This window comes from Rattus norvegicus, chromosome 16 (assembly GCF_036323735.1).
Source record: "Rattus norvegicus strain BN/NHsdMcwi chromosome 16, GRCr8, whole genome shotgun sequence".
NCBI lineage: Eukaryota > Metazoa > Chordata > Mammalia > Rodentia > Muridae > Rattus > Rattus norvegicus.
This window is the reverse complement of record NC_086034.1, coordinates 12,720,874-12,744,045: the sequence shown is the minus strand read 5'-3', so window position 1 is coordinate 12,744,045 and position 23,172 is coordinate 12,720,874. Positions and strand designations below refer to the sequence as shown.

General features: G+C 41.2%; 1 protein-coding gene across 6 annotated transcripts in view; it reads left to right on the top strand.

The window, feature by feature from the left end:
* Positions 1-23,172, top strand: part of Ccser2 (coiled-coil serine-rich protein 2) — a 112,672-nt gene that overhangs the window by 2,000 nt on the left and 87,500 nt on the right. For 5 of the 6 annotated variants that reach the window (XM_063275367.1, XM_063275366.1, NM_001427502.1 and 2 more), the window contains exon 2: positions 21,561-23,013. In XM_063275367.1, coding sequence (XP_063131437.1) covers positions 21,600-23,013 — 1,414 coding nt within the window. In that variant the 5' untranslated portion in view covers positions 21,561-21,599. Of the gene's footprint in view, positions 1-11,165; positions 11,277-21,560; positions 23,014-23,172 lie in introns of all 6 variants that reach the window. The other variant, XM_017600329.3, reaches the window with a different exon arrangement.

Below are 23,172 nucleotides of genomic sequence, written 5' to 3'. Positions count from 1 at the left end.
TAAGTTTACTGCTACAGCACATACTGCTCAAATCTGTTTACTCAGTGCATTCTGAGGAGAGGGTCCAGGCTCGAATGCAGATTTAGGGTGAGCTAAATATGTTTGGACTGTCTTTCAGTACCAGAAAGTTGAGGGGAAAAAAAAATCAGTATTTTAAAAAAAATGATTTTTAGAAAAATTTTACGTATTTGGTGTTTTGCCCGCTTTTCTGTCTGCGTGTGGGTGCCAGAGCTCCGGGAACTGGAGTTACAGACGGTTGGAAGATGACATATGGCTGCTGGGAATTGAACTGGGGTACTTTGAAAGAGCCGCCAATGCTATTAACTGCGGAGCCATCTCTCCAGCCCCAACATTACTGCTTGTATTTGCTTAAGGATGAAGTAAAAACGGGTACTGGTTAGGAATGACATCCTCGTTATGATGGGGAAAAAGTCAGTCTACTTGAAGATGGAGGAATGAAGACCATGGCAAGTAAGGGTCGGTCTAGAACTTTATTTTGAGGTGCAGGGGTTTGCCCACAGTTATGGCTAGAAAGGGACAGATCTGGGAACATAGATGTCCTTTGGCCATCCTTCTAGTTCACTCTTACTCCCCTCTATCCTAATTCTAATTACATTTTTTAACCCAGGCTAGCCCAGAACTCACTGGGTTGTTCAGCTTAGGCTGAGCTCAGATCTCTGCAGCCCCTCCTCATCCCCCAGGCTTCGCAGTGTTAGGTTTACAGAAATGAGGCATCAGTGCCTGGCTTCTAATTTCTAATAAAGGGATCACCGTCTTGGTGCGATATGAGAGAAATGGATATTTATTATAAAAGGGCTGTATTGGATATTAGGTTGGAAAGACTTAGCAGATTATTTGGTTCACTGATGAAATAACTTTGAACAACTAAAGCATGGACAAGCAAGCAGCTTGCCTCTGTCTCCACGAACCTCTGTGTCACAGCTTCTGACCTCGTGTTTGCTTGCTCCTCACTGTTCTGGACCGCAGTCCTTGTGCTTTCCTCCTCCCTAGCTGCCACTCCTAGGGACGGACCGAAAGCCCTTGAGTGGCTGGGAAACATGATACCTCGTTTGGGAAAATGGGAGAAACCTTTACCACTCCGCTGGCCTGGAGCTTGCTTATACTTTGGTGTTGCAAGCCTCTGGTTACCATATGGAGACCCTGCACCGTTCCTTCTGTAAAGTGAGATTTTGGTATAACTGGGTTACAGATGGTTAATAGCATGTCTAGAATTACACGTATGGTTTGCCTGTTGTGAGAAGAGCTGCTCTGATTACTCCTGTGATAGCGTTTTAAGGACAAAAGTTGATAACTGTAGATTTATGTATCTAGCACATCAGTTTTCAACTATGGGCTTAGCACAGTAGGCCCCACTAGTTCCAAAAGACATTTTGTTATACAAGAAATAAAACCAAAATAAACTATTCCTTGTTCCTTGTCAATTTAAAATAATTTTATACCACCGATTGGTGCGTAAATGTAACCTTTAATCTGGGTTTTAATATTTGATGGGTTTTCTTTTCACTAGTTTTTATACCATTGGGTTACTTATACTGTCTTACAGAAAATAGTACTTATTTCTAGGTGGACACGGGAGTTGCTTTTGAGTAGTGCAGTTAGTATATTTAGGGGTCTCGGATGGCCTTACTAAAATGCCACTCCCTGTCCTGTCAGGATTCTGCAGTTCGCATATGACCACGTAGTCATCTTTTTTTCCCTGAAGGCTAACGGCCGTTGGGAGGAATGACAGCATCAGAGAGTAAAAGCTTTATCAGTTTCAAAAGCTGTTGCTGGATGTACTGTAGGAAGAGCTGCTCTTCTTCCAGCAGAAGTTTGGTCATTACTTTTACTGCCTTTTGTTCCCAGTGCTTTCTGTCTCCCGGAAAAGGCACTTGCAGGGTTTATCACAGTTTTATTCTCTCCTCCCTGTGAATGGGTTGTCGTTTACCCAAAGCCCCTGAAATATTTTTACTAACTTTATTAGCATTAGCACTTCAGGTATTATCTTTGTTACTTTTTATATTTATGGATTGAGACAGAGTTTCCTGAAACCTTGTCTGACTGTGAATCCTGTTCCTTCCTACTGGACCTTCTATGAATCACAGGCCTGACTTACTTTTTAGTACCAAACACTTGGTAGCTTTTTAAAATTTTACTAGAATACTTGACTTTTAAATCCTTGGTAAATTTGTCTTTTAATTGTGAGGTCTGAGTATGATGGCACCCCACCGTTGGAGCATCCACCCTCTTTAGCTTCTAGAGCCATCGTCCAGCAGGGGTTGCAGGCGTGAGCCATGTTTCTGGTTGGTGCTTGCTTTTGAAAGATAAATCCTATTACTTTGAATATCTAGCAGGGTGGTTCTCAGGCTTTTCAGTCTTAGGACCCCCATTGCACTTTTAAATATTCTTGAATACCTTGACAGGCTTTTGCTGATATGATTTATAATTTTTGATATTTATCAAGGTATACATTTACTTTTGAATGCTTAAAGTAACACTAAATTGATAATGCATTAAAATTGTGGTACATTTTAGACAAACCAAAGAGTTCCTGAATGTAGTGTATTTGTTCAAGTTGTTGTTTGTTCAGGGTTGACCAGAAGGTCATTTCTGATTTAACTTGAATTGTTAACCTTTTAAAAAGCTATGAAACAAAGCCTTGTTATCTGCTCTCTTTTTGGGAAGTGATGTATTCTAGACAGATAAGATAGCCAAGAACAATAGTTATCAGATATGCTACATTGATATTTGACATGCCTTTGTTTCTAATTGCTACCACCTAGAAAGTAGGCTTTTTGTAGTCATTTTATGGATGAGATGTAAAGGGATCTGCTGAAGTAGGTGTCTGTAGCAAGCCATGGTATAGATAGTCTGCCTTCACTTTAAAGGCATATTATCTTATTGCCGTGCTAAAGATTGGACGATTTCTATGCATTTGAAAGATATGTATTTAGAACCAAGCCAACAGTTTGTGATAGTTGAGAGTTTTCTTCTGTTTACCTTTTTGTGTAGTTTAGTAGCTTAGTTTGAATATGGTTGGAGGGTCATCTTTGAAGATTGTTGGTTTTAAGAATACTGTATGGTATCTCTTGGGGAGATGGCTGATGTAACAATGTAGAAATATATTAAACTGTGTTTCTCATAGGAGGTAATAGAAATAGATCATATGAAATTAAGTCTGGACTCTGAGTTGGAAATGGGGATTGAACATAGCTCTTGAAAGATAAAAGACTGAGTAACCCTTTGTAAGAGGATGAGAATGTGGACTGGCAATTTGGAAAGAACTGAGATTGAAGAATATATATATATATTTTCTTATTTTTCTATTGCTCTGTGATAATATTGTACCTAATTTTGTGGCACATCTAATCCCTATCTATTTGTGTGCTTGTCAATAATAGGGCTGAGTACGAAGTATGAGTGAGTACTGGATAACGTGACACTGTAAGAAGGCAAGGGACTTCTGGGAAATAAGAAATCACCTAGTTCAAAGGAGTGACCAAGAAGGAAAGCCCTGGGATATGATACTTATAGGTTTGAGGGATCTCTTAAGTGAGAGAGCCCGAGGACGTATGTACGATCACACTCTGCACTTGGAACACCACTCCAGGTTCTAGTTAGTTCTGGCTGATGTGTCCTCAGGTGACAGTTTCTGTTGTGCTGATAACCCTCCCACCCCTATATTTTCTCAACATTCTGTAGCTTCCTGTCTCTTTTGGTTTGTAACTTCTGATTGCTAGGTTGCCGACACTAGGGTGTCACGCAGCCTACTAAGAAACCAGCCAGTCAGAATGTTCCTTTCTTTATGAGTAAATTGCTGGTCAGAAAATATTATCTGTAGTTTTTGAGTTTAGCGCTTGTCTAGTGAGTTAGTTGATTTAACGTCTCAGAGTGAACCTTTGGTTTTAGAGATTTCAGATTGCTTAAGTGGAGGCCTTGAGCTATGAAGAGATATAGGATTCTTAAAGGCTGCCTGCATGAGAACTTCTTTTCTTTCTATTTTTTTTTTCTTTTTTGGATTGGTAGCTTAGTTTGAATATGAGTGGACCATTTTTGGGGATTCTTGGCTTTAAAATGGGACTGATTATTACACATAATCAAGAATCTTTGTATGAGCATATAGAATATGTCCTGGATTGTTTTAAGTTTACTCAGTCAGTTCCAACTTTTTTTTTTTTTTTTTTTTGAGTTGAGGTTTTACTATGTAGCCCTGGTGACGCAGAAGCTTGGTGGTCCATAGTTTCTGTTTTCATGTTGGGTATTGAAAAGGCCAGGGGACATCTTGTGTGCTACCAGATGTTTGCCATTTCTCAGTGTTTTCCACCCTTTCAAACGCAGAAGGAACAGTCTCTAATCCCATGATTTTGGGGTTGCCTGCCTCCCCGCCTCGCCACCTCCCCGCCTCCCCACCTCCCCATAGTAAGATGCGATCTCTGATGAGTGAGCTGGTAGTATACTCGAGGGACAGCAAAGAGGCAGGCATCAAAAGGGTTTTTGACTAGTTCTTGTCATCATATTAATGATATTTGGTTGCAGCCTGAGTGCTTTGTGGAAATTTGAGAGCTTTCTCAGACCATTATGTCTTGGCAGCCAGTGTTAGGGCTGAGAGTTACATTTTTCTCAGAAGACCACAGCTGAGAAAGGCAGGAACTATTCATAACAGCTCTTAAGTGTGTAGAATGGGGCTGGTGTTATTTTAGACAGAGTCGTTGGTAGGGCTGCTTACAGGAAACAAGCAGGTGGTATTTCTTTTCAAGGGATGGAGGGGCAGAAAGGCCATTTTTTCTTTGCCCTCCCCACTTTCTGCTTCATCATAGTCTGGACTTGTCAACCCTTATTTTTGGCATTAGCTAGAGTTAGGTGCTTGACTGTGTGGCCTTTGCAGTCTGTGCTCTCTGGGATTTGAGACTTCTGCACTGCTAATTTCTTCAGTCTTTGCTTTAAGAACAGACCAAGTCTGAATGGACTCAGGATCAATGCATTTAAGGTGGGCGAGCACTTGCTCAGCACAGGGCAGTGAACTAACCAATTTATATGCCTTTTTGGAGCTTACATACAATGAGAAAATAAAAAAGAAATAAGTATGTAGCATGTCAGCTCTAATAGTCTGTGGAAGAAGCAGAATGAGGTGGGAAGAACATGGCTGGGGAGCTGCTTATACGAGATGGTTAGGCAAGCCAAAGTGTGGTCTGTGCAGACTCCAGAAAAGAGAACGCTTTTTATAATGTACAGTTTTTAGTGTGTTCTATGGCATATGCTTATTTGCACATGTTTATGTGCATATTTGTGTGGAGGCTGGGTGTTGAGTATCTTTCTTTGTTGATTTCCACCTTGTTTTTGAGGCAGGGTCTCTCGTTGAGCCTGAAACTCATCAGTTCAGCAAGACTAGTTGGCCATTGGGCTCCAGGGATCCTGCTTCACCTACCCAGCAATCACATCACAGATACATCTTCCTATGCCTGACTTTTTATGTGGGCGATGTGGGTCTGAATTCAGGTCCTCCTGCTTCAACAGTAAGGGCTTTGTTGAGCAAGCCACCTTCCCATCCCTTAGTGGAGAGATACATTTGCTAACCGTGGAATAGGGTCCCTGGGCTGGGTTTGCTTGCTCTCCTTCAGAGTGAGGGATGTGTCAGTGAGGCATTGTCGGGAGTGATTGGAAGAAAATGGTGTCTGCTAGGTAGGTTGGGTGAAGGGAGTCAGACCGTCTCTGGTTGTTTAGACTCTAAAAGTGCAAAGACAATTTAGAATTTCAATTTTGTTTGCTTGTTTATTTTGCTGGAGATTAAATTTAGGCTCTCCCAGTTGGAAATTGAGGTCTCCACCTCTGAGTGACATCCTTGACTTCAATTTTTTTAAATGATTCTTTTTGCTGCTAAGTAGAGAATGTCAGCATTAGGGAAGAACGAGATCATTTAGTCAGCTGCAGTAGTAAATCTGGTCAGTGATGGTACTGATTTTAGACAGGAGTTGGGAGAAATATTAAAAATTCTGTGTACATTTTGATTACAGAGATAGATTTGATGATAGATTAGATCTGGCCTGAAAAACTCAGAGTTGACACTCATAAGTAAGACTACATAAGAAGCAGGTCTTGAGGGGAAAATAATTAATGACTTACTTTTGGATATGCTAAGTTAGCTGTGAAGACATTGTAGGTATACAGGTGTTCTTGAGTCTGCAATTCATGGCAGAGGTCTGGGTTAAAGATACAAATTTCCAGTGATTGGCAGATAGCATTTAATGCTCAGAGAACTGAGTAATAGAGTTTGGAAGTGAGTGTGGCTGGAGAAGTCCAGAGATGTTCCTTGAGATCTTAGAATACTGAGAAATACAGACAGACAGACCCCGTCCCCCAACACATACCACACAGGCAGAGAGTTAGTGTTTCTAGGACAGCTAGGGAAACCCTACCTCAAAACCAAGAGAAAGATTAAAAAAAAAAATGAAAGAGAGTGGTGTCCATGAATTTAAATGTTTTTTAAGGGTGGAGAGAGTGATCAATTATGTTAGGTTGAGGCCTAAGTGTTGATTATTAGGTTTAACTGTTTGGTTTCTGGGGAAGTGGTGGAGGTAAACTTTGATTTGGATTACATGGAGAGAGTTGGCAGAAGGGAATCAGACAGTGGGGTAGGTAGTATTTTCAAGGAGTTTGTTAATTAGTCAACTTGAAAGGTAGCAGTGGAGGCATGTGAAATCAAGCAGTTGGTATTTTAAAATACTGGTATTTTATAATGTCTTTGCATATACACTTAAATTTTATGCAGTTAATGGAGTGATCCAAAAAAGGGAAAAAATGCAAGGGCCACTTCTTTGAGGCACATATGAATTAATTTAAGTGCTCTATCTCTGTCATTATTACTCTTGATCCTAGCCAAAGGGCTGAGACATGAACCAGCATTCATTTTCTCATTGCTGTGATAGACTACCTGACAGAACATGGCTCAGGGCTTGAAAAAGTACAGTTAATTATGGTGGGAAAGACACCCCAACCAAGTGTGAGGTTGCTGGGGTCATTATGTCATTATGTCATTCAGGAAATAGACTCGGGCTAGAAGATCAGCTGGGCCCACTTGAGAAACTCTCACGGTCCACTTTAGTTACCATTTCCAAAAGGTCCCAGTCTTTCAGGATAGTACTATAGAAGGACCAAGTGATCAAATACATGCCCTGTGAGGGACTTTTTGCATCTAAACTATAGCATATGCCCATGTGTGTTTCCTCCTTTTCTTTCTTCCCTTTCTTCAGATAAAGACAGTGACTAGCTGAGAGATGGGTATAATAACGCAGCCCTTTCATTATTTTCTAGTGGAGGGTTGGCGAATTATCATCAGTTCAAAATTGTTCACAGTTTAGTGACTTCTTAGGGAATCAGCACCATAGCCTCATACTTACTAACATTAGTTTTAGCAGTTTTGTTCAGTGTTGGTTCTAGTGTACATCCTACAGATTTGTAATCTTATCTGATGTGGTACTTTTACTCTCAGGTATCTCTTTTAGAAAAGGAATGGAGTTAAAAAATGAAACCAATAAAATGTACTTGATGTACATGATCCACATTTCAGAGGAAAATGTAGTGCCTCCCTTTCCCAGTGTACCGGACACATTACCAACAGTAGCTATGTTATTATACCCATACATGTACCTGACGATAATCTCTGTATCTAAGGTGAGCTCACACCTGGTCTGACACACCCTCGGCCTCTGTCTGCGGCCTGCGTCTGCGGCCTGCGTCTGTGGTGGTTCTTCGTTGAGCAGTGGGCAGCTTTGCAGATGCTCCCTAGTCTTCTTCCTCGGCCGTCTCCGTCCATGCTATTCTTCCTTGGCCGTCTCCGTCCATGCTATTGACTTTAGGATTTCTGACTCTGAGCAGGTCCTGGTTGTTGTCATCTTGGCTTTTTGACCTTGGAAATTACATTTCGTTCTTTTAGGTCTTTTATTCATTTTGTGCCCACACACCATTTCCTTGAAAATTCTGTTTACCTGATGCTTTTCATTTTAGTATTATAAGGTAAATACAGAAAATCCTGTGTGAGCTCCTTTGCTTCTTGTCTGTTGTGGCTCTAGGAAACTGAGACATTGGAAATGTACATTCTTTTACAATGCTGGGTCCACATTTTCTACGCTGTCCTTCAGCATCTTAGTACCTCGTTAAATTGGTTCATCTTTCTTTGTTGTTGTTTGAGACAGGATCTCACAGTGCAGTTGATGTTAACTTTATTACACTGTTTGGAGTACAGGTGTCGCTTCTAGGAAAGTTTGCTTTCCTGACTCGTCCCTGTTAGTTTATGGTTCTAGGTCACAGATACTCTGGGTTTTTGTTCATTGGATGACTAAGTAAAATATCAATATTGATCCAGTTTTGATTAGTACATTTAAACAATTTAAATAACGTTACGTGTGTGTGTGTGTGTGTGTGTATAAGATGAGTGTAGGCATGAGAGGACAATGTCTGAAAATTGATTCTCCCCTTCTGCTCTGGGTTCTGGGGATGGAATTCAGGTGGTCAGATTTGTACAGAAAGTACTTCTACATGTTCATCCATCTCTGGCTCAAATAACATTCTTAAAGACAGAGCCATAAGAAAAAACCTTAGAGAACTAATTTAAATATTCTTACAGCCAACAGTAAGATTTTCTGACAATTTTACTATACATGGCAGATCTGTTTGTGTTTTAGATATTTCCTCTGCTGTTCTCATTATCTTCTCCTGTATATTTCTCCCGTATATTCCTAATCTGACAATCAGCCTGTCTTAAAACCCATAAAAAAAATCGAAACTCAAACCGAACAACTCATTCCTTAACCGTGGCCCACCCACTAACAGCACTGTTAGTTCTTGTCACCATCTCATAGGTCACTTGTTCTCTGTGCTCCGACAGTTAGAGTTACTGTGCAGCATTAGAATTCACCAGACGCTTTCTGGCAACTTGCTGTGGTCCTGACTTGTTAGTAGGACTAGGAGCAAGAGGCTAAGGAAGAGAAGGTCAAAGCCATAGGTGATTGTGATACCATGTATAGATACAGTAAATGCACTACAGGAAGACAGGAAGCAGCCAGAGTCGGACAGTACCTTCCTAGAGCAGCATCAGATCCTACCAGATAAAGCTTTAATCTTCTAAGAGTTCCCTTCTACTTCAGACACTTCAGATGGCCATGGCAAGCACTACCCCTCCCCCAACCCCACCCCCTGCCCTTGTGGCTTGTGCTTATGACTGACGTATCCTATAAATCAGGCTTTATCTGACTTCCTCCTGGAGTTTAATTTGCTCGTGGATATTATAATGGCTATTACAAAAGGTGTAGGTGGATAGCCATAGGGCTAGGGGAGGCACATGGGAAGGAGCTCATGTTCTTTTTGAGCACACCTCTCTTTAGGCATCTCTTCATGTCCAGCACTCCAGACACTTGCTGAACACTGTCCTTTGTGTTTTTATGGAGGTGTCATAATGTGGGGACAGTTGATTACCTTGTTAGCCTTTAGTGATCAGCTTGACCTTCAGCCCCATTTCCCTCTCTGGAAGTTTAGGAATGAGCAGAAAGTCCACCTTTCTAATCATGCCCTTGTCCTGAGATTATATAAGGGCACAGACTCCCATTAGCATACAAAGGAAGCACTCATCACTGTGGAGATTCTAGGGGTTTTAATAGCTGTCTCCCAAGAATCCAGGGGAGAGACCAGATTTCTCATTATACCATAATGTCGCAGGCATCTTGGAATGGTGAATATCTGTCACATATATTCTTTAAAGTTTGCCTTTTTTTTTTTGCCACCATTCACTTTTATGTCTTTATTACTATTTTTATATGATTTTAAGTCCTCTTTTAATAGTTTTGACCTTAACTATCTTGTCATCTAGTTTATCAAATACCTTATCTTCAAAGTATTTTTCTTGAGGGGAAAAGCTATATGCCTTCTTCCTAATATAAACAGAATAAAGTCTTCAAACATCAAAACCTGGGAGTCAAAGTCTTACTCAGACTCCCCTGTGTTCTGCTTCATACATCTTCTAGCCCCGAAGCCTTTACATTCTCCTCCAAATGCCTGCCACATTCTTTCTTCTGCCCTTCTTGTTTGAATCATTGTTTTTCCCTGACAACATCTTTGTTTCCTTAAACCCACTGTGAGCCTTTGAGTTCACTACACCCTCTCATCCCTTGCCCCTTCAGAGTCATCATCCATGTCCCCTTCAGAGGCATCACCTGTGTCTCCTTTCTCTTCTCTTCATTTGTTTTCATTGGCTTTGAGGTCTTTTCTTGGTTTTCTGTCTTGGGTAAGGTGACACAGTTACTTAGATACTCCTGGGTCTCTGTTCTCTTGTCTCTTGTTTGCCATTAGTTGTCAAGTCTTGATGGATTTGTTCCTTCTCCATTTTCTTGGACTGTCTGTCAGAATAGATTATCATAAAATGCCCCTGCAGAGTAAATCTGCTTAGTCTCTGATTTTCTATATAATTTGTGTTCAGGAAACACGTAGTGGTTATAAAAGAACACCATAAGGATAGTATTTTTGTGTTGACTTCCCTAGAATAGTTCTTGAACCATAGGCTAAGTCTTCTCCATCTACTAAAGGTTACCTTCCCAATATCTCCACTAGATGCATTGTTATATATTTTTTTTCTTTTTCCCAATGTCTTAGTTAGAGTTTTACTGCTGTGAACAGATACCATGATTAAGGCAAGCCTTGAAAAGGACAACATTTAATTGGGACTGGCTTACAGGTTCAGTGGTTCAGTCCATGATTGTTAAGGCAGGAACATGGCAGCATCCAGGCAGGCATGGTGCAGGAGGAGCTGAGAGTTCCACATCTTCATCTGAAGGCAGCTAGTGGAAGACTGACTTCTAGGCAGCTAGGATGAGGGTCTTAAGCCCACGCCCCCAGTGACACACCTACTCCAACAAGGCCACACTCACTCCAATAACGCCACACCCACTCCAACAAGGCTACACCTCCTATAGGGCCTCTCCCAGAGCCAAGCATATAGAAACCATCACACCACATTTTATTTCAGAGAATATTATTTGTTAAGGTTATTAGGAAAAAACACAGGAATTGATTTCTGGTTGGGAGAATTGCTGGAAACAACCTTAATCTTACTATTCATTTATTTTTAACTCCATATGTTTATGTGTCTGAGTGAGTTTATATGTACCATGTATGCACAGGTAACCTTAGAGGCCAGAGGGTGTTAGACCCCTTGGAGCTGGAGTTGTGGGAGGATGTGAGCTGCCTGGTGTGGATTCTGGAATACTGAACTTGGGACAACTGTAGAAGCAGTAAGTACTCTTAATTACTAAGCCATCTCTGCAACCCCAGCAGATGATTTTTCTAGTGGAATGGAAAAGGTGTTAGAAGTTTCCAAGTAAGAACTTGGCTCTTAGTGCCCTAATGGCTCTCAGTGCCTCAACTGCAGAATGCTTGTGAGACAGTAGACAGAACATGAGCTTTAGTGTGGAGGATTTTAGGCTTATTCTTGAGTGGTGCTTTGAAGAGAAGCTATTTAGCTGTCAGTAGCCAGGAAAACCTTATAGGATTGCTGCATGCTGGAAGCTATACCGGGGTGGTAACATCATTATTGTAGCCCCACATCACGTTTAAGGTGTTTCTGAAGTGATAGAAGAAGTCTTCTTGGAACCTGAGTGGAGGTATGGAAAAGCTCTAGTTTCTGGAAACTTTCCTTTGATTGCCAACAATAACTCTTAGATATAATTTGTCTGATTTGTAATATTTGCACAGTAAAGTGCTTTAAAAGGTAAGAGTTTCTTGGCATGGTGGCCACATTGTAATCCCAGCACTTGGAGGCTGAGGGAGGAGGATTCAAGGCTGCGTGTGCTGTGTTGGGAGAACCTGCCTCAGGAACAAAGGGTCAAAAGTTTTGAGTTCCTTGTATTTAGAATGACTTAGCACTCACTTCAGGAAAATGAATGCATAGTTTGAAGCAGTTTACAAAGGGATTTTTTTTAAATTAGCTATTGCTGTTGCTTTCTGATCCTTACTCATTCTCTGATGAACTTAGGTGTTCACATGGCTACCAGTAGATTCTTACTTGGATATTACCTTGGAAAGTCTTTATGTAGTTTGTAGTGCATCGGTTTGAACTCACAGGTGGAATGTACTGGGATTCTGTCAGCCATCCCAGGGCCTTCTCACTGGAATGGAGAAGGCTTCAGAGAAATTTTCAAGGAGTACCACGGTTGAGCGTCACTTTAGCCAAGTGAGTAGCACACTTTGGTAAAGAAACTTGAAAGGGCACAGTATGGTCAGAGTTCCTAAAGGCTTGGTAGGGAACAGTGGGAAAAAATAAAAAAGTTAAACTTTGAAGGGTTTTGGAGTGTGTGTGTGTGTGTGTGTGTGTGTGTGTGTGTGTGTGTGTGTTGTGTGTGTGTTGTGTGTGTGTGTGTGTGTGTGGTGTGTGTGGTGTGGTGTGTGTGTGTGTGTGTGTGCGTGCGTGAGTGTGTGTGCGCGCATGCGCATGTGTGTTGTACTGGAGAATGAACCCAGGTGTCATACATTCTAGGCAAGTTACCTTGTTATTGAACTCTATCCCTATTCCATTTTATATTTTTGAGGCAGGATCTGGCTAAGAAGCTTCACTTGGCCTTGAACTCCCTACATAGTTGAATCTGACCTTGACCTATGGTGCGCCTGTCTTAGTCTTCCAATTGCTGGGAGATAAGCTGTGCCACCAGGCCCAGATTGCTTTTGCCATCTTAGCTGACCTCACTAATCAGCTCTGTGTCCGGATAGACGATGCTTCCTCAAAGGTTAATTTACTTAAGTCTGAGTACTCAAATAATGAACATTGCAGAAGTGTGAGATACGAAGACCTGACATACAAGTGCCTACCAATACCAGTTGCTCTGAGCTCTGTTTGGAGTCATTTTGGAGAAACACAGGGAGACTTTAAGACCAGCATATTATAATGTTAAATAGTAGTTCTGGGAAAACAGAAAGAGTGGATCAAAGAGAGCAAAAGAGAAGCAAGGAATTAGGGCTGGCTTGTGCTGGAATATTGGTTAGTGATGGTAGGTTTGGACGGCTGAAAACAGAACCAGATAGCGGTGGAAGGAGAGACCCCACTTCTGAGCTCCACACTTCCTGCACTGTGGCATGAGCCTGCCCCTCCATAGCATGTGTACACACATACAGTAGGAGTGATAAATAAATTTTTTAAAAAGATGGTAAGGTTCTGTGTTAGGAAATGAGGTAGCAGTGTTGAAAGGACTGGATGTGTTTGAGAATTTTGACACTGTTCAAACATTGTATTCTTTAAACTTGAGATATCTGAAAGAGCTAGAAAAGTTGACAGCAGGGATGTGGACAGAGGACTCAGCATAACATTGTACAATGTATTGTTTTCTACATCTATAATTACATCATTTCTTCCTCCTCTTCCCTCTACCCCTCATCCAGCCCCCTCCCCCAATTTAAGGCCTTGTCCTCTTCATTGTTGTTGCATACACATATAAACAAATCAACATACAAATACAGCCCGCTGTTCAATACAAGCAACTGTTCAGTATTCTCTTCTAGATAATTTGTTTCTAGGGTTGCCACTTGGTATTGGGCAAACAATCCTGGGTATTGTTCCTGGGGAAGGGAGTTCTTCTTCTCCTCCTTCTCTCCTCCTCCACTCCTTCTCCTCGAAGCAGTTATTTTTTTTTTTCTTTTTTCTTTTTTTCGGAGCTGGGGACCAAACCCAGGGCCTTGTGCTTGCTAGGCAAGCGCTCTACCACTGAGCTAAATCCCCAACCCTCGCAGCAGTTATTAATTGCTTGTAGCTCTTCAGGTAGCACCAGGGCACCATGAAAGTTTCCGCTTCTGCACTGGGAGGCTAACTGTGGGAGTTGTCTCAGGTCCTCTTCAGGCAGCCATGGTGCTGAGCTTGCATGAATGTAGCTTAGCCCTCCAGTCAGAGTTAGAAAGCACCAATTTTAGAACAGATTTTCTGGGCCCCTGTCTTACAAACCCTCTACCTCCTCATTCTAGATATAACCTGAGCCTTGGTTGAAGGAGTTGTGTTGAAGATGTATCAGTTGGTCAGTTTTTGCTTTTATTTTGACTAGTTGTACCTTCCTGAAAAGGTTTCCTTCTGCAGCAAAAAGAAGCTTCTTTGATGAGGATCAGCTCTATACTTACTGTAGTTATAAAAATAAATGTTTAGAATGCTGTGAGCAATTATAGTGGTTTAAGCAAGTGGTATTAATAGGTCTTCTTCTGAGACCCATGGCCTCACTGGCTAGTGTAGTTACCAATTGGAAGGACTGAAGTGGGTAGGTAAATGTGCCAAGAACCTGTGTATGAACTTGGCTGGCGGCCGTTACCCAGTTGAGTCTGGAGTACTTCATACTTGGCTAGAACTATTGGTTGCTTCCCTCCTTTGGAAGTCTTCATGGCGTTTTCTCGTACTATGAAGTTTAGTCCTCAGGGAGGAGGCTTCCAGGGCAGATACAGTTTGGGTCCTCGGGGTCCTGTGTCTGAAGGGCATGGTGTCTTTACCAGTAGGAATGATGTACTTTCTACCTCTGGGGGAACAACCAAGAGCAACAGCAGGGAGGCATTTTATTTTAACACAGCTCAGGACTTCCCATTTTGTATGACTTACTGCACTGTGATAGCCACATCTAGCTGGCAGCTACTATATTGGCAGGGCAGCTATGGACAAGATAGAACAGATATAGAACATTTATATTGTCTTATGAAATAACGTGGGTGATGTTGGAGAAAGTACTGTATGGGATAAAATTATTCACGATGTTGAAGAGTTGGCTGGTGATTTAAGAGTGTGTAAGCTTTTGAGGTTAAAGCAGCTACATCCTGGTTGGTTGAGGATTAGGAGGGGGAACAAGGCAGAAAAGCATTCAGTTCTTTGTACTGGCCATTAGGTGGCAGTGTTATCTCAAATTAAGAAGTTTGTGGGTTGTTGGGTCTTCCAGAAACACTCGGGAGGAAAAAGTTTCTTGGAAATTTCTAGAAAATGTTTCCTGTCGTATGTGTTTAGGTCTTATAGTGCTCAGTATGTTTAAAGGGGCCATATTTTAAAAGAAAAGAGAGTTTTGGTCTGCACACTCACAGAAACTCACTGGAACATTTTCCTTTACTGTTATTCCTCTTTGATATGTTCTAGTCTATTCTTGTTGTTGCAAGGACCCAGAAAAGATTGCTTCAGGTATACAAAATTAATTTTACAAAACAATCGAATATTAGTAAATCTGCTGAAAACTGTCTTACGGTCTGTACTGATTTTCCTTGTAAAACACAAAACGAAAAAGGTTTATTTAAAGTAATTTCTGTTTGTGCAGATTTCAGTTTGTTACAGGGCAGCTGTAAGAAACGGTTTGAGACTGAGTAGCTTAATCAGTGGAATTTACTGTTTGTAGTCTCAGGGCTTCGAAATCCAAGCTCAGTTTACGGAGGGGCCTGCTGTTCAGTCACAGCCCGCTCTGATTGTGTCTTTTAAAACATTCTCGTTACTTTTATGTATGTGTATTCATCTTGTGTGAACGGTGTGTGTGTGTGTGTGTGTGTGCGTGTGTGCGTGTGTGTATCTGTGTGTGTGTGTGAGTGTGCGTGTGTGTGCGTGTGTGTATCTGTGTGTGTGTGCGTGTGTGTGAGTGTGCGTGTGTGTGCGTGTGTGTATCTGTGTGTGCGTGCGTGTGTGTGTGTGCGTGCGTGTGTGTGTGCGTGCGTGTGTGTATCTGTGTGTGTGTGCGTGTGTGTGTGTGTGCGTGTGTGTGTGTGTGTGTGCGTGTGTGTATCATCTGTGTGTGTGTGCGTGTGTGTGTGTGTGAGTGCTCTTGGAGACTAGAACTCAGTTCCCTTGGAGCACCTTAGGAGGTGGTTGTGAGCCACTGTCTTGGGTGTTGGGAAGAGCAGCATTTACTCATAGCTCTGAACCAACTCTCCAGCTCTCTTGTTCTTTCTCTGTGGACCACTGACCATGATCTGCATGATTTGTTTGGTCTGATCACTCAGTTTATCCAAGGACACAAAATCTGTGTAATACTGGTCACCTTTTTATAATCCAGTATTTTGCTGACTTACTGATACACAGACTTTGTAATATAAACCTTGTGTATGTTTTTGAGGCAGGGGATCCCAGGCACTACCATAACTTGCCAGACGTCTTTCTAATGGTCCACTGACTTGTTTTTAGTTTAGTATCTTTTCCTTTGTGTAGGATTTCTCCTTCAGTCTGTATTTCAAAACTTTCACATAAGCCAGTTGTACCTCTCTGAGTGAGTGAATTGCAACAAATTAAGGGGGCCCTTCCTTCAAAGGAGAAGGTGAATTATGTTAGTCCAGAGCAAAGTGAGGTCACCATGTCATGGCTTATGTCACAGTCACTTTTTGGATATCAAAATTCCTCTTAACATTTTAGTCCATCCATTGGATTTAGTTTTCAGTGTATGTCCTTATATTTCCTTTTTTTAAAAAAAAAATAACATTCTTTATATTTGTGTGTGTGTGTATGTGCGTGCGCTCATGCGCGCTTGCGTGTGATTTAATGTTTGGTCTTTGCTGGACCAGTTTCTCTGTATGTGACTCATGTGCATACTATATATAGTAATGACATATCAAGGATACCCAATAAATAGCAAAATAAATGTATAGTGGTATGAGGAACATTGTACTGGTATTTTGGAAAACATGCATTAATTGTTCTAGAAAAGAGAATGTTCTTTATTGTACATTTCTAAGTATGTTTTTACTTTCAGCCCGTGTTTTATTCCCCGTTGGTGGTAGAATTGAAATGTATAGAATTCATAGAGAACATTTGTTGCTTCTTTTGCTCCCAGGGATTTGGAAGATATATTTAACTACAAAATAAGACATCTTAACCACCACCCCCCCCCCCCCCAGTTTCTATAGTATTAGGTCAAAAATCATGTACTGTCAATACTGTGCTTGGAAATTCAGAAGATGTTCAGTGTAATCTGGTTGAGCACTAGTTGAGGTAGTTACATGCTTGTCTTCTGATTATATGCTACCATACACGGAGTGGCTTGCATGTGCTTCGGTAGGCGCGCGCACAGAGACTATTGAAGCACATTGTCTTCCCTAATGTGTTCACTTGCATGAAGTGATGGAGAGACTCATCTACACTACTGATGTTTTTCTGGCCTTAGGAAGTAACTTTGCTTTGTCTAAATTAAAAAGTGTATCTGATCGAGAAGCTGACAGACTACAAGTTGAAGGCCAATTAATCTTTCCTTTCCCTACTTCTTAGTGTGTAAACTTTTTAGTCTTTGTTTAGTTTTCCTGAGTGGTCTAAAAAATTCTGTTACTGGGAATTTGTTTAGGGATCCTTTTTAAGTTCTACACATTTCATTTGGATAATGTGTTTCTTCTGAGTTTATAAGTCTCTCTTTGTCTGTTGAAAATCTGAGTCCTTTTTCATGTAGACAATTTTCACATTCAAGATTTAACTGGTTATGTCCAGTGTTACTTAGAATTTTCCTGTTCCTAACCTTTCTTGTAAACTCTCAGGTATAACAGTCAAGAGACTTGAGTAGCTTCAGATTGTTTCATAGGCAAGGGTGTTTCATAGGCGACTCTGTATTTCTTTTCATTCACAACAGGATGTCAGAATTGGTTTTACTTTACTGTGTTCTTTTACTGTGTTGGAGCCTGTCAAAACTACTAAAATTAATTTTTCATTGAAAACAAAACTTCTATGCATGTCTCTCTGAATTTGGCAAGCCTCTCTAGGGAAATGGAATGAATAGAATGTGTATATATTATAAAAGATTTATTGTGTATTATAAAAAGATTTATTAGCCCATGATAGGGCTTGCATAGTCCAACAATGACTACCTTTATGCTGGAGAGGCTTTTAGAAGTCTGTAACTGCTAGGTCCACGAATCTGAATGGTTTAGCAGGTTCAGTCCCGTGCAGAAGGCCTGTAAGCTCTTTGGGAGTCTCATTACTAGGTCTCGTTTGGAAGGCTGCAGAAGCCAATAGCAGAATGAACATACACACTTGCTCAGGGAGAAGTGGAGATAGGCAGGAGCACTGGCCTTCCCTCGGATCTCTTTCTGTCGGGGCTACCTACTAGAAGGGGCTGCTCACTCTGACGCTGAGTCTTGCCTCCTTCCTTAGTTAGAATTTCATTGCTGTGAAGAGACACCATGTCCAAGGCAACTCTTATAAAGGAAAACATTTAATTGTGGCTAACTTGCAGTTTTAGAGGGTTAGTCCATTATCATCCTGGCAGGAAGGAAGGCAGTGTCAGGCAGACATGGTGCTGGAAGAGCTGAGAGTTCTACTTCTTGATCTGAAGGCAGCCGGGAGGAGACGGTCTTCTGCAGGCGGCCGGCCTCAGTGGGCAGATTTCCACACTGGGCACAGCTTGAGCATGGGAGACCTCAGAACCCACTCATACAGTGCCTCCCACAAGGCCACACCTGCTCCAATGAGGCCACAGCTCCTGATAGTGCCACTCCCTATGGCCAGGCATGGAAACACATGAATCTATGGAGGCTAAACTTATTCAAACCACTACACCTCCTCAGCTCATCTTCCCTGGAAACATCTTCACAAATGTGCCAGAAGGGCGTCTTTTCAGTGATCACACATTTTATCAAATTGACAGTCAAGATTTACCATCACATCATCCTTACGTACTGTGTCTGTTTCACGTGTTTATCATGTGTAATATGTAGAACAAATATGGTGGAGTAATGCACACTAAGTCAGATCTACAGTGTGTGTGCTGCTAGTGGATTCCCATACCAGCAACACTCCATTCATGTTAGTCACTCACATTGCTGGTCTCTTACTCATTTTCTGTGGCCTTTACCTAACCACTCATTTAATTTAATCTGAGGACCTTTCTCCTAGCAGGCCCGATACAGACCGCAGTATTAAACAGTTGAACGTTGTGATTTGAAGCAGCACTATGTAAAAGTGCATTTATTTGTTATGTCTGCATCCCACCTTATTCAGTAGCTACCGAGGTATTGATTAATAGGCTTGGCCTTTATTCCATCAGTGGCACCAGGTTCTTTTCCTGGCCTTTAGCATGTTAATGACATTTGCATGCTCGGTTTGGATACCTAAACATTGGTAACATTTGGAAGGAAATAGTGTTTGGGCAGAAGAGTTTCTGATTCCCCTTTCAATGTTAGAATTCTTGCTGTCTTCTCAATTCCAAGTTGAGCAAGTGTGCACTTTGAGTGGAAATTGATTAAGATGATGAGTGCTCCTGGAGCACAAATTCCCTCAGCCTAACTTTTATAAGCTTGGTTCCATTTGACAAAAATTAAGTGGTAGTAGGACAGAAAAAGTCAAGCTGATATAACAATGGGGCTTCGTATTGAGCTTTTTGTGGTCTTTTTAAAACCACGAAGACCCTGAAGTGAAATATACAGTTTTAAATCTTTGCGGTTTCCTTATTTTACTCAATCACCATAATCAAGACTTTGAGTCAGCATATGTCACACACAACAGCCAGGAAACCTGGACAAAGAGGAGAATGTAAGGAGAAATAACTGAATAATAGAAATTAAAAACAAACAAACAAACCAACAAACCATTTAAAACTATGGTGCAGAATTTGAGTGTGAAGGTGAGTTTCAGACCCAACTGCTTGTGCCTGCTTAGTCATTAGCACTGCTGTTCAGCTGATTGCCCCAGACCTACTAGTGCTTATTGAAATCCCTAAAATTTGTGCAGTCAGAAACCTTCTGAAATGCTATTTGAAATGCTGAGTAAGAAGGCAAGCGGGCGGGTTCTTAGAGGAAAATGTAATGGATGTGAATGGAGTTCTTGCAGGAGCGGGTCTGAGTTTTCCCTGCAGAGCTTGTCAACAGGTGACGTGACTCTATCCTGTAACATCAGCCTCTCATTTCCTTCCTCCCTTCCTGCTGTCCACCTTGGCAGTCTGCCTCCCAGTCCATTTTATTCCTTTGTCATGAGCAGTCTGCACTGACCCATGAAGTCACATGTGAACCAAATCATTTCTGGTAATTTATGGACAGTATTTTAGTTTTTAAAATCTTGATTTAGCTATGGGAGATGGGAAAAAAGTCTATTGCTGTATAACTATGGTGATAGGTAATTAATAAATATGGCACTGCTTATGTACATGCTCAATAATATTTGTTCCTATTTTCCAGTTCTTAACCAGATATTGATTCCTTTTCAACCAAGAAACTTTGATTTACTAGTCCTAAAAAAAGACCTTATATAGTTTAGAAAATTCTTTTAAGTGTGCAGTGCTGAATCAGTAATTATACCATAACTTAAAAAATATAATATAATAGAAATGAACTCAGGGAATTGTAGACATTTCCAAGCTCAGTTCCACTCTCAGTTCCCTCTTAAACCTCAGAAACAGTATTTATGAGAGTATCTCGCAGGTCACATCATTTGAGGATGTAGCCGATAGGAGCCTTTTCAAACCACTAGTGATTGTGTCTTTAAGCCCATGTCAGGTAGATTACACCGGAGGTAGCTTGGTCACTGAAATGGTGCAGAATCACGGTGCTTGTATTTCAGAGCCGCAGCCAAGGCTGGGGAAGGGTCACGAGCAGTGAGCATTCATGTGGAAGGTAATTTACCTCCCAGTGAGATAGCAGGGCTTACCAAGAGACGCAGGTTTAGGAAATTTACATGAGATAGCAAAATAATTTCATTCCAAGACCACAGTTCAAGGTGATAGGCACCGTTTGTTCTGTGATTATTTGTGTAGAATTCCATACCTACGACTGCAGGAAAAGGTACATTCAGTTTCAGATGTTCTTGTTTTCCTTTCTAGTTGGCAGACCCTGAAGCACTTTGTAGTGACAGTGTGTTGCTTTTGAGCTTCTCTTTAAAGGATGCTACAAAATAACATGTATCATGCTTATTTTAGACAGGAAATCAGGCATGAGGGAGTAAAAGACTAGATTATCTTATCAGTCTACTTCTGCAGGCAGGAGGCGTTTTTTAGTCTGTCTCCTGATACTACCTGATGGAATCTTTATTATTTGTTAGTTAGCAATTGGGAAATGACCATTATATATGTTATGCTATTGCTACCAACTTTTTTTTCTTTTTTTTCTTTTTTGGTTCTTTTTTTTCGGAGCTGGGGACCGAACCCAGGGCCTTGCGCTTCCTAGGTAAGCGCTCTACCACTGAGCTAAATCCCCAGCCCCTGCTACCAACTTTCTTACAGCTATTCTAAAAGTATTTTGAGGGCGGAAGTGTGTCTTATGCTAAAGGTGACTATCAAATATGGGGGCAGCAGTTGCCTGTCACAGGTATTGTTACCCTTCCTTTTAACATGTAGGGTGAAGCTTCTTGATCTTGACACAACTGCAGAATCTAATTTGAATTGGCAATCCTTTTGATACATTCATCAATGACTCAGAGTAGCCATCTCTAAGCCCAGGTGTAGAAAACAGTCTATCCTTTTCAGTCTTAATGTACTATGTTTATTCAAAATGTCAAGTTTAAATTAATTTTACATTTCGCTTATTTCGTATAGGAGTCATGGATAATTGTGTGCATGTAATTAATACATACATCACATTATTAGACTTACTTAGAAATGTCAATCTTTTTCCTCCCTCAGATTCTGTCAAGTTTTAAGAACCGATGCACCTTATAGCCCATGGAAGAAAAAACACAAATCAAGACATTTTTGGGTTCCAAGCTGCCGAAATATGGAATGAAATCTGTGAGAAGTACTTTGCAGCCAATGTCAAATGGGGCCACCGTGACTTTATTAGGAACCTCCAAGAGTAGTAATGTCAAAAGTTATATAAAAAATAATGGCTCTGATTGTTCATTGTCTCATTCATTTAATTGGAGAAAAACAAATAAATATCAACTTGGTTCACAAAATACAGCAGAACTTAATAATATCCAAATTACACACGATAAACTAATTGATACTGAACAGCATGCTCCTGCTCCAGGAACGCTGGATGGGAATGGGATAGAGGGAGGTTTGAACAGTACGTCCTTGTTCACATCCAAGCTAGCAAGACCGTCAGCCATGTTTGTGTCATCGGCAGAGGAGTTAAGTCAAAAGTCTTTTTCTGGACCATCTAATCTGGGTAAATTTACCAAAGGCACATTACTAGGAAGGACTTCATATTCTTCGGTCAGTGCAAAGTCACATTTGAATACGTTTTATGGGAACCGACCCCCTGGTAACATGCAGAAGCCAAGAATGAACTCCTGTGCCAGCCGAAGTAGTTCTGGAGAAAGCTTAGCACAGTCCCCAGACAATGCTAAATCTATTACTTGTGAAAAAATGGTAAGGTCACAGAGTTTTTCACACTCCATTCAGAATGCCTTCCTTCCGCCTTCCTCTATAACGAGATCACATTCCTTCAACAGAGCTGTAGACCTTACAAAGCCTTATCAGAACCAACAGCTACCCGTTCGAGTGCCTCTCCGGTCAGGTATGTTAACAAGAAGTGCTCGGCAGTCAGAAGTACTCAATGGGAATGAACACTTGGGGTTTGGTTTTAATAGGCCTTATGCTGCTGGTGGAAAGAAACTGGCTTTATCAAGTGGCCCAGGGGTGTCGTCCACTCTGGTTTACAGGATGGGCCATCCCTCTCTTCTGAAGTCTAGCCGACCTCCATTCTCTGGGTCTATGACAGTTGATAGTAATAAAAACCCATCTGCTGACATGTGCGTAGAGGAAGAAGGTGTGGTTTCGGCAAAGGACAGCTCTACTGGCAAGGACCAAGAACTAATTGAAAATGAAAGTTACCGAAGAGACAATGATCAGACTATGAAGCACGATTCTAAAATTAGGTACCTAAGTGATGATGTGGATGATATTTCCTTGTCGTCTTTGTCATCTTCTGATAAGAATGATTTAAGTGAAGATTTCAGTGATGACTTTATCGACTTAGAGGACTCCAACAGAACTAGAATAACTCCAGAGGACATTACTCTCAAAGAAGAAAAGCATGAGAACGGACCATCAAAGGATGTATTTGATTCTCCTAAGGAAAGTGAACAGATCTTCAGTAAAGCTGATGAGTGGATAGATATAAGTGTCTCTGGTAAATATGAATGTCCTTAACTTACGTGCTTTCCCTAGTGATTACAGTAGAGCTAGCGTTAGCATTGTCTTTGTTAGACCGTAAGATGCTTTTTGACTGAGAGGGTCAGTCTAGATGAGAGTGCAGGACAGCAACCTCGAGGCTTGCTTCGGTTCTGTG